The following is a 13,844-nucleotide window of genomic DNA, read 5'->3' on the forward strand; positions in this document are numbered from 1 at the left end:
TTTACAGTTATTCGTCTGAGTTTACTTTACCTCCAATTCTGGACTCCCTATTGCTCGAATCCAGTAAACCAACAGCTCCAACTCCAAGTCAAGAGCTTCAGAGCTCCAGTGCCTCCACAACAATGGCGGAAATCACAGAACCTCTCCTCCCTCCCAACGAAATCCCACAAACATCCAAACCGCAAGAGCCAGCCGTTGACTTCGATCCCAAAACGATGCGCAAAACCAAGCCAGGACTCAAGCGCCTGATCATCACCGTCTCGGTCCTCTTCTCCTTCATCCTAGGTCCTCTCTCTCTCTCTCTCTCTGTCCTCTTCTCTCTCTACAATTTCTGTTTGCTGATTTCTAACTTGATTTTGCTTGCAGGAATCCCATTGATATACAAATCCGTGGAAATCTACCGAGCGCCGTTGCCGTTTCGGGAAATCGATTCCCTCTCAGCTGAAATTGATTCCAATCCGCTTCTGTTCCCATGTCGTTTCCAAGCAATCTTCATCGGCTTCGACTGGGAATCCTCCATTACCACTCTGGAATCTTCCATCCTAACCAAAATGACCAAATTTACCTCCCAGACCCCTCAATGCGGCACCTGTAGCCCCAACCACACCGTCTCGGCAGTCCTAGACTCCGATTCCAGCTGTCTGCAATCCCAAACCGGTCCGTGTTCGACGAAATGCGGCGCCTTTAAGGCCATTGATTTCGACGGCGCCGATGAGGCGGTGGATGAGGCTCTGGAGTCTGTGTTTGGAGGTTGTTCGGGTTCCGGTTCAGGTGGAGAGGTGTATAGTGTGGTGGTGGTGAATAGGGAACATGAGGTGAGAGCAGTGGTGGGGAAGTACAGGCACGCTTGGATTGCCGGCAGGGTTTCGGAGGCGGAGGCGGTGTCGAGGGCAGCGGAGATGTTTGTCAAAGTGTTTGTGAATGGCGGGAAGGAGGAAGGTTTGATTCAGGGGGAGTTTATGCCTGTTGGGGCTGATGGAATGGTTGTTCTTTCGTTTAATTTGCTGAATGCAGACCCTCGTGATTGGGTTTACGATTGGTATGGAGCTTCTTCATATGCTCATTGTTTCATAAATTATGGTGCTTTGACTACGAATGATGATTTTGTTATCTGAATTGTGGTAAAATTTAAGTTGCATTGTCTGATAGATCATAGGTGATTATCGTTTTGTATGTGCTTCAATATGCGTCGGAGTTAGCTCCAAATAGTTATCTTGAAGTATGCTCATTGTGCATTTGGTTAAACCTGCAGGGACTTTCAAACTGTAGACAAGACGTTGTTGGCCCCTATTATCGAGGCTATGAAACCTGTAGCAAACATAAGCGTGGAAAGTCAGGTCATCGACTTTGTGTTTCTTTTGAAAATGATTATACCATCAAATTTTGTAGTATTAGATAATCTAGGTTGTCATCTTATCACGTTGTGATCTGACTTTGTTGTTCTTTCCCTTGGGCAGGTGTTATATCATACGCCGAAGTCCTCATTGTCTTACTGGGATGACAAGTGGGAGAGCTACATCTTTAGTACCAAGGATCTACCTTTCTTTGTATGCTTCATAAGCCTCGCACTCCTAATGATATGATTGTTTACTAGAGAAAGAATCATATTACTTCTTACATTTTCTTTAAATTCCAAAGTGTGTGAGCACAAACATTAGACGACCATTAGTAAGCATGTGTACATATATTCCTATGTGTATTTGTATGCAAACTTCTTAATGCTGAATTACTGCTATTATTTATGTTAACAGTCTCTGTTAAATTCCTTAGGTGAATTCAAATGAGTGGCACTTGGATACATCCATTGCAGCTGGTGGGAGGTCAAAGATGTTGCACTTTGTGGTGTATATTTCTAACTCAATCCTTTTTGCACTGCATATTTGTATTTCGCCTTCCTCTTTCACAACTCCCAAAGTCAGTTTTTCCTTTCTTCCTTCCCCCCTTTCAATATGTTCATTTACCCCTTCAATTTGTTGTCAGATATATACCGTCCGAAAAGGAGTGCCCTCTCCTCCTGCAGCTTCCAGATGGAGAGATTTCTAAGACAAATAGTTTTATATCTCCAGTTAGTTGTCATGCCTTCACCATCTTTTAAATCTAGTGCTCTCTAATTTTGTCTTGTGAAATATTTTGGTCTGACCGATTTTAAGGATTGCCCTGTTACAGATGTGGGGAGGCGTTATTGTTTTGAACCCCCAATCCTGTCAGAAGGATCCAGAAAGTAATCATCCTGCTAAGCATACAATTTTGCATCAGGTTAGGTGCTTTTTATTTAATAATGTGTCCAACCGTATGACTTGTCCATTTTTTTTAATATGGATTGTTACATTAAAAGTTCAAATGCATCAAATTTTACCCGCCTCTTTGAAATATTTCAAAAATTTTACATGATTTTCTGCCATGTTGAATTGAAAGCTCAGCATAGAAAATTTTTACTGAAGGAGAATATTGGAATACCAACTGGAGGAGATTAGATCAGTGGTATTGGCAACATCACCCGTCTAATTTCTTTTACTATGGTTCCCTAATTTTGATATTTAAGATGTTAAAGGCATGTGTAGGCTAATTGTACTTGTACATCTTAAGTTTCCTAATTCTATCCTTTGAGGCACATGAACAAAATTATTTCTCTAGAAAATGTTCAAGGCACACAAGGAAATGAATCATTTGTGCACTATGAAAACAATGAATAGTATATATAAAAGACTATTGGTGTATGATAAGCAATATGCAAATGCACACACAATTTATACATGCAGAAATACATAGGAAAATACATAATAGAATCTGTATGTAAGACATGTGAAGTAAGTCGATCAGGATCCCATCAACTTGCTAATCAACAGTCCCGTCATAAAGGTAAGTGATTGACTTTTGTATTAATTACATACATAGATGGGAATGTTAGAGTGCAGAAACTTTAATATTACTGGCATTATTATGATTACTTCAGTTTTGTTATATGCTATTTCTTTTTCTGGATGTCATTTTTTTTGTTTGAGCCCATCAATTTTAGAAGTTGGCTGGCCACAGCGGATATGATTTTCAGATTTTATTTTCTATTCTATTGTTCACTTAAGTTTAAAAGAATATTATTTTTTAACTACTCAACTATTTTTTAACTCAAAATGACTTGAAGTCAATATTCTATCTGATGCATGCACATTTTGAAACAGGATCTTCAGAAGGTTTTTGAAGTTTTCATGGGGCAGTTCCGGCAACTTTTTGGTTTTAAATCTGATGACGTATATGTTGGTGCTTCAGGCACATCCAGCCTTTTAACTAGCGAGAGAGGCTTCACTCTATGGTACGAACATTCTGGATAATGTCATTTTAGAAACCTTATGGTTTTAGAATTTTTCCTGCATGCATGCTTATAAAAATAGGGTAGTATTATCCACACACACTGCTCAAGTTTTGGCCGTTGGATCAAATGAATTGAAGAAGATTAAAGGACAAAAATTAACACGGGGTGTGTGGGAGTAAAGGGGGGTGTGTGGATAGCACCTGCCCTAAACATAACATGTGTTTGATTTGTTATGTGAAATTTGTGAAATAAGGATCAGACAGAGTAGATGAAGCTAAAGCTTATGGTTGGTGAACAAAAAGCTTCACAGTTTGATAACAAGAGTTTGATTGAAGTCATGTCAAAAACCTCATAGGCTTAAAATTTTTGCTGCATTCATGCTTATTGAAATAGTCTTATCTGCATGATTTTCATATGAAATTTATAAATTAAAGTTTCTGGTTATTTCAAACCCGCCAAAAAGAAAAGACCAGGAAAATTATGTGAAGTTGTCAGCTTCCACACACTAATTATTAGTGAACATTCTTTTCACAAATTGTTCAGTGTTACCAGTGCTGATGTAGGTACTCATGGACATAAAATGCATTGAGCTTCGAGGAAATGCTATCTTGGACATAAAATGTATTGAGCTTCGAGGAAATGCTATCTTTTGTTTGTCTAGAACTTAGCTATTTACTGGAATCAATTTCTCAAGGGACAGATCTTGTTTCTTTTTGTTACATTCAGCAAAATGTCTTGTGCTCAATATGAGGGTATTCTTAGTGATCACTGTTCTGCAGGGAATTAGATGTCTTATCGCGGATGCATACGTGTTTTAATCTTCATTCTTGTGCTACAACCCTTGAATCTCTTTCCAGATTGGTATGTTTTGAGTTTGTTCTCTTGTCATTTGCTTCTCTTGAGTTTAGGAACCTGTTTCTCTGATTCAGCCAGATTCCCTTGTATGAGAGTGACAAATTTTTCCATGCAGGTCCAATCATTGCCGAGGATGATCATCAAGGATGAGATTGGGAAGCAGGTGAGTGATCAAGATGAATATTATCTATTGATCTTCTGTACATATTATTTGATGGAATGTGCTAAACCACTGATGGAATTAACTCTTCAACATTGCCAGTTTATTATTATGAACACTTGTGCTTCTAATCTGTTTCTGAACATAGTAAGAGAATAAGTAATTTAATTTTATGGTCGGTGTACTTGAGCAGGTAAAGTATTCTCTGGAAGCAGCAAAATTGGCTCAAACTAATGCCTCACGCGGTGTTTATAATGCTTCAGCTGGTATGCTCATCCGTGGCCTTATTGACCATGGTTTACTTGTGGTTTTCAGTTGAACCATTTGTTGTTTATGTCACGTTTTGTAAAAACTCAAACAGATAGGTGCTTTTTTGTCAGTATCTTCTAGGCAAGCAAGATCTCTAGCAGAGGATGCCTTCTTTCATCCATCAATAATGTCCGTTAGCTACTATTCGTTCGAGCACTGCTTTGCCGTCTATTCAGTTTGTTGCCAAACCCTGCTTACATGGACACTAAAAATTTAAGTTTGATAAACATCTGTTCTCTTATGTATTAATGTGCTATGTGTACAGCCTTTCTTCCTGCCAGTTTCAATACACGTTCTCCTAGCAGCTCTACGAGAATGGAGAAGATACAAGCAAGAAAATAAGAAGTACTTAGCATGGAAGACCAAAGTGAACAAAGCATATTGATCATACTTGACACGAAGCACGGTTCTGTTACTTGGGCAGGAGGCCAGAAGACATCCAAAAAGCAATTCAACTGTTGTGATATATGCGTGTTTGTTGCGGCCTTGGGGAGTAGACCAAGTGATAAGGAAGGGAAGTATCAAAAGTTTTATGATTCCGATAGGTTGCGGTTTGATCCCGTTCCAATGTACCAAAAGATGAGCTTCTTGAGTACATGCTTTGGATTTAAATCCACGTTAGGATCGTTTTACTCATTTTTTCAGACATTGGCCAAAATGCTTACTGGATAAGCATATATATAGGTTTTATCTTTCCTGTTTTGTATTGGTTTAAGCATTTCCTCGGTTATTTATTTAGGATGTAGCGGCGCTTTTGTTTTGCTAGAAGGATTAGGAGTTGATGGTTGGTTATATATAAAGCCAGCTTAGTTCTGTACTGTAATTTCAAAATTCAGATTTATATCAATTGAACGTTTGCTTTTTGTTGCTCGTTTGATTTGTATCTTGTAAAATAGTTTTTTTGATGCTCTCGTTCCAAGTCTAGTGGAAGGGGGCAGAGGCTTTAATTGGCCTCTCAAAATGTCATTATTCATGGAATTTAGTCCTCTCAAAATTTTGTTGTTCTAATGGTGTGAGAGGCAAGAGATGAAAAGTATATGGCTTGTTTAGATGTGCTTTTAAAAGATTCAAAAGCACTTTTTAATGAGTAAAAGCACTTCCGTTTGAAAAACTGGTCATTGGCAAATATTTTAGAAGTGCTTTTGGTTGGAAATAGAAGCACTAAGAAACATTTTTCAAGAAGCACATAAAGAGGTGCTTCCTTCTAAAATTGCTACGCATAGTAAACAAAGGAAGCACTTTGCTCTCTTTAGTGAAACTTTTTACAAAATTATCGCTATTTTTTAATTTGGAAAGTCTAAAATGGCATTGAACTTAGGAATGGGCAAAATACCCATGAGTTTGGGTAACCGTGATTACCCATCCATTTAAAGTTCACTGTTACGGTTATGGGTTGTTTAGACGAACAAACAGTTATGGATATAACCGTTTATGCGTGAAATTTAAATGAGCGGTTATGGGTATTGCCCGTGATTATAACGAGTATCCATCGATTATGGGTATTACCCATGGTTATAATGTGTATCCATTTAATTTAATATATGTAAAATTAAAAAAATTAAAAATAAAAACCCTAAATTTTTCGATTACAGATAATTCATGAGTTTTCTTGAAGCATAAGTCCAAGCCATGATGCCCTCTTGGACATTGGCCCAAACCTTCACAGATTGAAACTTTCAGTTTATAAACAACAAATAATGCAAAATATCCAAAAAAAAAAAAAAAAAAAAAAAAAAAGAGTTTAAGAGCATAACTATGATGTTGTCACTGTTATAAAAATCTCCGCCTAACACCACCTAGGTGCTAGGGGGCTGGCCACCGCCCCGATTAATGTTTAGGCGTTTGAAAATTAAGAAAATGCGCCTAAACCTGTTAAGGCACCCGTCTAGACCACCTAGAGACCCGCCTAGCCCGCCTACAGACTTGCCTAGGTCACGGCTCACTTAGACAGAAAATTATTCACTTTCATTTTGCATTTTATTTTTTCAATAAATTGTAAGAGACTTGTTGCATACTTAAATAAACACACATTATATCCTTATTCCCCATATTTTCATTATGTTCCAATACTATAATATATATGTCATTCTATTTTGTAGTTTATGATGAAATTATATATATTTTAAGTATAAATAGACACTTATTTACACGAAATATAATAGATTTACTTAAATCCGCCTAATCCGCTTAGGCTCCGTCTAGCCGCCTAGGCGCTAGGCCCCAACCCGCTGCCCGACAAGCGCCTAACATCTTTTAAAACCTTGGATGCTGTCAAATTGATCTAGGAAAGTTGAATGATTTTGATGTTGAAATCTAATGAAAGCAGAAAAAGAAACACAATGTTAAACAAAAGAGTCATTCTCACGCAAAATCAACCACATATATTTGCAGAGAAAAATGAAGTCAATACCAAAATGGAGGGAGGAAACCAACTGCACCCGCACAATTGGTGCCGGTGTTCCTAAATGGGATACTAATTCAATTTATACATTTCTTTTGTAGGCCTCTTTTGATGACAACGAGTCGATGAGACTTTGTGATTGAACGTGCTAAAGCATTAGTATTCGAAAGTGTTTAGTTTCGGAATATTTTGAAGCTTTGAATCATCTAATATTCTAGATAATGACTACTTTTTGTTTTTAGAAGTTTTACTTTGTAATCATATGGATTATAATTAAAGACTTGCTTGGGTGTAGCAGAAAAATATTGTTCGTAAACTATTATTTCAATTATTGGAATTATATGAGAACTTCAATGATTAAAATATGAAAATGCATGCTAAAATGTACCTATAACAATGTTTAATTGTCAGAAAACGAAAATTATGACAAATTTTTATTTTGTAATTTTCAAGTTGTGAAAAAACATGTACACAGGGTAAAAAGGGGTAAACGGGTAAAAAAAAAGGATAAACGGGTTCAAAAACGGGTAAACGGCTATGGTTAAATGGGTACACGGTTATGGGTATGGTTAATCGTTTATAAACGGTTATGGATATAAGTATAACCGTTTACGCAATTACCCAACGGGTAAATGGTTATGCGATTATGAACATAAACCGTTATGAGTAAATAATCGTACCCTCCCGCTATAACCATTGCCCATCCCTAATTGAACTTCAAAAAACATCAAAACTGCCATTACCGCTATTTTCTAGGGTTCTACGTTGTCAAATGAGAATACCCAAAGGATTTTTCTTTTCTGATTATTTTGGAGTCTGGAGCAGTCATTGCGGTCATCTCTTCGTCTCCATCTCCCCCAAATATCTCTACAACTTCATCACTTGAATTTTTGTAGAGGTATGCCTCCTACCTTTTATCTTAATTTTGTATGTTGTTTGGAGCTGTGTGTCCTGCTTCGTTTTTTCATCTGCTTTTTGTTTGAAATTTCTTAGCTTTAATTTGTGCCTTTTGAGGGTCTTTTTCAGCATGTTTAACGAAAGGAAGAGTGTATATGTGATTACTCTGTTGCAGACTTGGATGCATAATGGCATCTAAGTGATAGTCCAAGGATTGTGATTGCTAGTTTTTGGCTATAACTTGCTTGCTGCCATGATGACATATTTGAGAGATTGTGAATGTTTTGTAAATCTAATGACTGATTAGATGATACTATTATGGTTAGGGATAACTACTTTTTGTTGATATTATGATGTTTAGGCAGGTTATGAATATTTTAATAATATTACGATGTTTAGGCACGTTATGAATATTTTGTTGATAATACGATGTTTAGTCAAGGAATGACTACTTTGTTGATAATATGATGCTTAGGCAGGGTATGACTATTTTGTTTAGGTAGGTTATGATGGCTAGGCAGATGTACTTTGATGTAAAATAATGACTCTAATGAAGTTATTTGGAGTTTCCTACTCTTTGCTTGTTCCTAATGTTATTTTTGTTCATTTATTGACTTTTATACAAAAATTACATAGTGAAGATCTCTTTAGATTCCAATTTTGTTGAATTAGTAAACAGCCTTATAGAATCAGTACCATTTTTATTCCAATTTCAAAACATTTAAGTAAACAACTTTATGGAATCAGTACCATTTCTATTCCAATTCTAAAACATTTAAGTAAATAACTTTAACAGTAATCTGATTCTAACTATTCTTCATTTTAATTTATCCTCAATTCAATTCCTCATGTGCCATTAGATCTTCTCTTCCAACTCACATAGATTGTTAGGACCCATAGTCTATTGGGCCATGGTCCTTATACATTCAGCCCACTTGGTCCATTCTACTTTCTGAATTCTAGGTCTTTCGAAGAATAAAGCCGTTAGGGCGTAGTAGGTTTCTATTCCCTTGCAGGGATATTTTCTGTGTGTTGTTGTCATCAGCCCTATCTGGTCCTATATGTATTGTTGAGCTGAATGCAAGAAGGCATGAACGAATTAAAAGCCTTTCCTTTTTATCTCTGTTTCTGCATTTCCTATCTTTCACGCATTCGCCATCTCCCAAACCCTTATACGCTGCGTTAAGATCCGCCAAAATCTTCCTTGTAGTTTATTTCAGATTACAAGAGCGAGCAAATAAAACAATTGTTAGCTGTGGAGGGCACAAACAATGGAGAATGTGAAACTAGTTGACAAAGTTGTATTTGTGCCAGACAAACTAACCTTACCCTAGTTGTGTACATAGAATCACTATCTTTCTTTGATCCCTCACCAAACGGGATGAGCTTTTCAGCATTGCGAATAAAACTAGTTTAGTGAGGATATCGGATCCTCCTATGCGTTTGATTTTGGATTATTCTAAAAATCTCCGTCTAGCGATGCATAGATCTTGCCTGAGCACTAGACGGTTGACCACTGCTCTGATTAATTCCTAAGAATTTGAAAATTAAGAAAGAGCGTCTAGACCTATTTAGGCGCCCGCTTAACCCGTCCATACACGTTGGATCGCGACTCCCACTTAGGTATGCATTTCTTAATTTTCTTAATTTGAAGATTGAGAAATGCATATCTTGCTTTACTCTGAGGGCCGAGAAAAACAGTGCGTGAAAGAAAATTTCCGCTATTTAGCCTATCTAATGGAGTGATAAAAAAATGACTTATTTCGAAACTGCCACAGCAACCGCACTAAAATTCCTACACAATTATTCACCTACGAACAAAAAACATCAGAGTACAAGTACAAGCTGTGAAATTCTGTAGTAAGGGTTTTCATAGAAGGAGCATGTCACCTTCAAGTTAGATTTTGGGAGAAAAGACAGTAAATCCTTAAAATTTAAATTTCAGCTGTTCCAAGTTAACAAATTAACAATGTTTATATCAATAACGAGCACGTTGAAAGCCACTTACAGCGATGCGCACTAGAAAGAAAGGGAAAAAAAAAAAAATGTAAGTGGGGTAAAATAAAGTTACATGCAGGTAGGTTGATACCAATCAAAATAAGACCTGCTACTTCATACTAACATGATGAAATAAGGCGATGAAATGGCTCCACCCTCAAACTTCATACTCTTGATTCCAATGCCAAAAGTATCTTCTTCCTTGGGCCCTGAAACCCCCGGATAGAAGAGATTAGCTCAAAGCTGGGAAGCCGAAACTCATCTCATTAAACGTTAAACTCAAATTGCTTGTATATATGTCACGATTGCATTACCAGAAATAAAAGGAGACTAAAAAATAGTTGAACTGTTTGTGAATATTTTGTTCACCGAGACATACACTGATGAGACTAATGTTCCTTTGATCTAGCATTATAAAAGCTGTATTTAAGTAAAACGAATAGTTGCACTGTTTGAAACACCTGTAAGGTAACATGATTAGTTTCAGGTCAAATGAACAAACAACGTCCTCAACGTAATTGATGTAAGCCCTAATTGGTGTTTGAAATTCCATTTTTGATTTTAACCTCCAAGACATCCAACTGATGTTAGGAAAGCAACTATTGCTCAACCTGCAATACTATTAGATTTTCACCAGACTATTGTAAGGATGGTATGCTTTACAATAAATGAATTGTATTCAAAATATCTTCAAAAATCTTACATACCACTCTTGCGTGTTGAAACAGAGGCTGTATAAAGTTTTCTGACACCCACCCAAAACCAACATTTAAACTAGCAAACTATTATACTTCAAATCACAAGTTTCAGTAACAATTTACTCGAAGTAAAATAAATATGGATTTCTTAGTTTCTGAAAACAACTAATAAGCATAATATATTTTCTAATGGATCTGATATTGTAATTCATGTTTCAAGAATTCTGTCTGGGAATAAGGTTGAGTTTACCATCGGTATTCCTAGAGCCTTGAGGTCCTCATCAGTCATGTGCACAAGAGCTGTCATATCAACCTGTATAAACACATGTAATTGAGCATTCGAAGGTAATGAATACTTTCTCAAAGGCAGGTGGTGGAAAAATAAACAATAGAAGCCCGTAATCTTGCTTACTTCCTCTGCCTGAAATGTGATGGAGTATTTTTCAAGATCCAAGGATGTCAAAAATTCATCCACTGATGGACCAGCCTGCACCAAAAGAGGCACGAGTCATGACATTAAGAGGCAACTGTCGTAATGAGTGTGTATTTGTGTGTGTCACAGGACGGGATATCGGAACATTGACACCCAATACCTCAGTCAAGAAACAAAATGATTTCCTTTTATGCCTACTTAAAGGTATTGCAATGTAACAGTACCCGTATACCACCAATTATGACCCACTTTATGAAATGATTTTCTTCCTCTCATGCTGAGTATTGGAAAGAAATCTCATTCTTAATTATTTATTTATTAAGGAGCCTGTTAGAAAGTCCAACCCTTCAGGCCACCCTTTCGGGATTAAAATAAAGTATGAAACCCGATTATTCATTCTACATTAATTCTATGTTGTAAAATCAACCCAATAACAGCCATATCCACACTATTCCCAACCCATCCCATTGTGGCCCCTTAAACAAATAGAAATTCAAAAAGAAAATGGAAAAGAAAGCAGGGGCAATACACATCTCAAATCAACATATTATATACCGTTAAGCGAACTTCCCTCTTGGTGAAACACTTTAAACGTCTAAATTTTTTATACTTGAGCAACGTAGTAAAGATGAACCTAACTATATTTAAAGGTTATTCTGTTAATTCTGGTAATCAGATGTAGAGAGCAATATCAAACACAGCCAGTGTAAGTATGTGTGTGGTTACTGGTATGAAATTTAAAGAAATAAAACACTTCATGCCTTCTGTGAAGCCTTCTTTCTAGGAGCTGGGTTGGCAACTTTTGTACTCTCCGCTGCAGGGGTGCCAACAGCAATACTTCTCCTGGCTGGTTTGGCAGCCTCCACTTTCGGTTTTGGTGGATCAGTGTTCATTGGTTGTGGATTCATAGTACCAGATAGCTTTTCGCGTAGGTCCCTTACACCTGAAAAGGATCGAGTTCCACTATTTTTGAAAACTTTCCTTTGGAGCTTCAATCGAAGGTCTCGAGCATCGACTTTCCGACCTTCACAAGATATTAACACATAGTCAGCAACCAAAGAAAGATGACTCAATGGCATAAAGCAATAGCTGCAGATTTAGTTGCAGGTGAAAGTGTCATAGTCCATACTTGAAACTTGAGGATCATCCTCGTATAGATCATGCTCCCACTTGTCATCTTGTCTCTGCCTGCGAAAGGATATGCTATCAACTCAATTATGAAGCTTTTTGCACTGAATGCCCTTAGTCCAATCAAACACTAACATCACAATGTAACTATTCAACAGACAGCACCCTCTGAAGTTCTGGACAAGATGTATATGCACCATATCGGTTAAAGCATCTGGTGAAGGCCAAATTGCAACATCAAATGCAGTACCTTTGTAACCACAATGATTTAATCAAGACTGAAACACAACAAGAGCTCTCACTGAAATCTTCAAAATTCATCAACGAGAACCAGACTTATCACGCATCCTATCGGTTCATTTCAACAAATACAAAATCAACTGTGCTAACAACATTGCCACACAATTCCATCTTATCAAAGATCTAATTCATACGTAAGTAAGAGTTTCACAACTTTCACTACTAGAAACACACAAAAAATAACTTTTTGTACTAAAAAGATGTCGAGTCAAGTGGTAGAAATAGGAGAAATGGTAAAACAAGGAGTCAAATGGTATCCAAATTTGATTCCATATACAACTTTGTAAGGAGTCCTCATTTCAACGAAAAGGAGATCAATGGAGATGAACACCAATTCAGTTGTATAATTTTTTTTAGTGGTATTGATACTAGTGCTGCTTGTAAAAAAAAAGGCATTGACAACAATGCTGTAAGCCTGTAATCCAGCATTTTGAAAATATAAAACTGGTGTGGGCTGTTACTTGCATTATCGTATCGGATTTGAACTAAAGTGTTGGTAATCAATATCCAAACTTTTCTGTTTATATGGATGCTATCAGCATTATTATCTATTAAAGTTGCCAACACAACACCGAGAACAAATTCATGAAATTTTCCACCTAGTTTGATTTTCCATACAACTCCAACTCCAAAAATTCACATTTCTATCAATCGAGCGCATCACAAAAACTATTCTACAACATAATAAGCAAAAGAGCAACAAAAATCACACTCACAAACAGAATTCAAACCCAAAACAAGCACATAATAAACCCGGTACAAACTAAAGCAAAATCCACAAACAACCACATGAAATCAGTGCCATTAATTTATTCTTCAAAAAACAACAAAAGGGTAACGAAGAGAAAGCGAACCTCTTTCCGGCTATTTGTCTACGGCGATCAGAGTCATAACTGAAGCTGCCATTGAGGCGGTCCTTTGCGGACAACTTGTTATCAGCTTCCTCTCGATCAGCATACATCTTCCTTATTGCTAATTACAAGAAACCCTAAATCCCAACTCCCAACTCTCACTTGAACCCTAACGGGTAAGGAAAAAATGGGGAGCAACCTACCACTCCGGAATTTGAAATTCTAGAGAGACATGGAGAAAGAGGGAAGGGGGAGAAATTTAGAAAACCTTGACCTTCGTTTTATCAATGAGAGAAGAAGCAATTTGATTTTGGAAGGAATTGAATTACAGAGAGAGAGATTTGATTGGAGACGGAGCAACCCGCTTCAGCTATGGGGTATTTGGGACGCCGTCACTTGATTTTTCGGGTTTCGGCTCTCGGAATCTTCGATTTTTCGGTTCGGGCATCCGGTTCGGCACACGTTTGGTGAATTAGTGCTGTTAAACGCACGTGGACCTTTTTGCAT

General features: G+C 37.1%; 2 protein-coding genes across 2 annotated transcripts; one reads left to right on the forward strand and one right to left on the reverse strand.

Moving 5' to 3' along the window:
* The first annotated feature begins 33 nt into the window (after positions 1-33).
* Positions 34-5,501, forward strand: LOC137728684 (GPI transamidase component PIG-S-like protein). The gene is made up of 13 exons (XM_068467421.2): positions 34-285; positions 367-1,039; positions 1,253-1,337; positions 1,458-1,547; positions 1,771-1,844; positions 1,981-2,065; positions 2,167-2,256; positions 3,177-3,307; positions 4,087-4,168; positions 4,278-4,325; positions 4,516-4,588; positions 4,703-4,806; positions 4,897-5,501. The coding sequence occupies exons 1-13, from the start codon at positions 123-125 to the stop codon at positions 5,014-5,016; spliced, it is 1,818 nt and encodes a 605-aa protein (XP_068323522.2). The 5' UTR covers positions 34-122; the 3' UTR covers positions 5,017-5,501.
* Positions 5,502-9,831: 4,330 nt separating this feature from the next.
* Positions 9,832-13,690, reverse strand: LOC137729372 (uncharacterized). The gene is made up of 6 exons (XM_068468312.2): positions 13,341-13,690; positions 12,188-12,246; positions 11,820-12,082; positions 11,038-11,112; positions 10,876-10,938; positions 9,832-10,136 (listed from the first exon to the last, which is right to left on the reverse strand). The coding sequence occupies exons 1-6, from the start codon at positions 13,445-13,447 to the stop codon at positions 10,092-10,094; spliced, it is 612 nt and encodes a 203-aa protein (XP_068324413.2). The 5' UTR covers positions 13,448-13,690; the 3' UTR covers positions 9,832-10,091.
* Between the last annotated feature and the right edge of the window lie 154 nt (positions 13,691-13,844).

This window comes from Pyrus communis, chromosome 10 (genome assembly GCF_041283825.1).
Source record: "Pyrus communis isolate YQ-2024b chromosome 10, ASM4128382v1, whole genome shotgun sequence".
NCBI classification, from domain to species: domain Eukaryota; kingdom Viridiplantae; phylum Streptophyta; class Magnoliopsida; order Rosales; family Rosaceae; genus Pyrus; species Pyrus communis.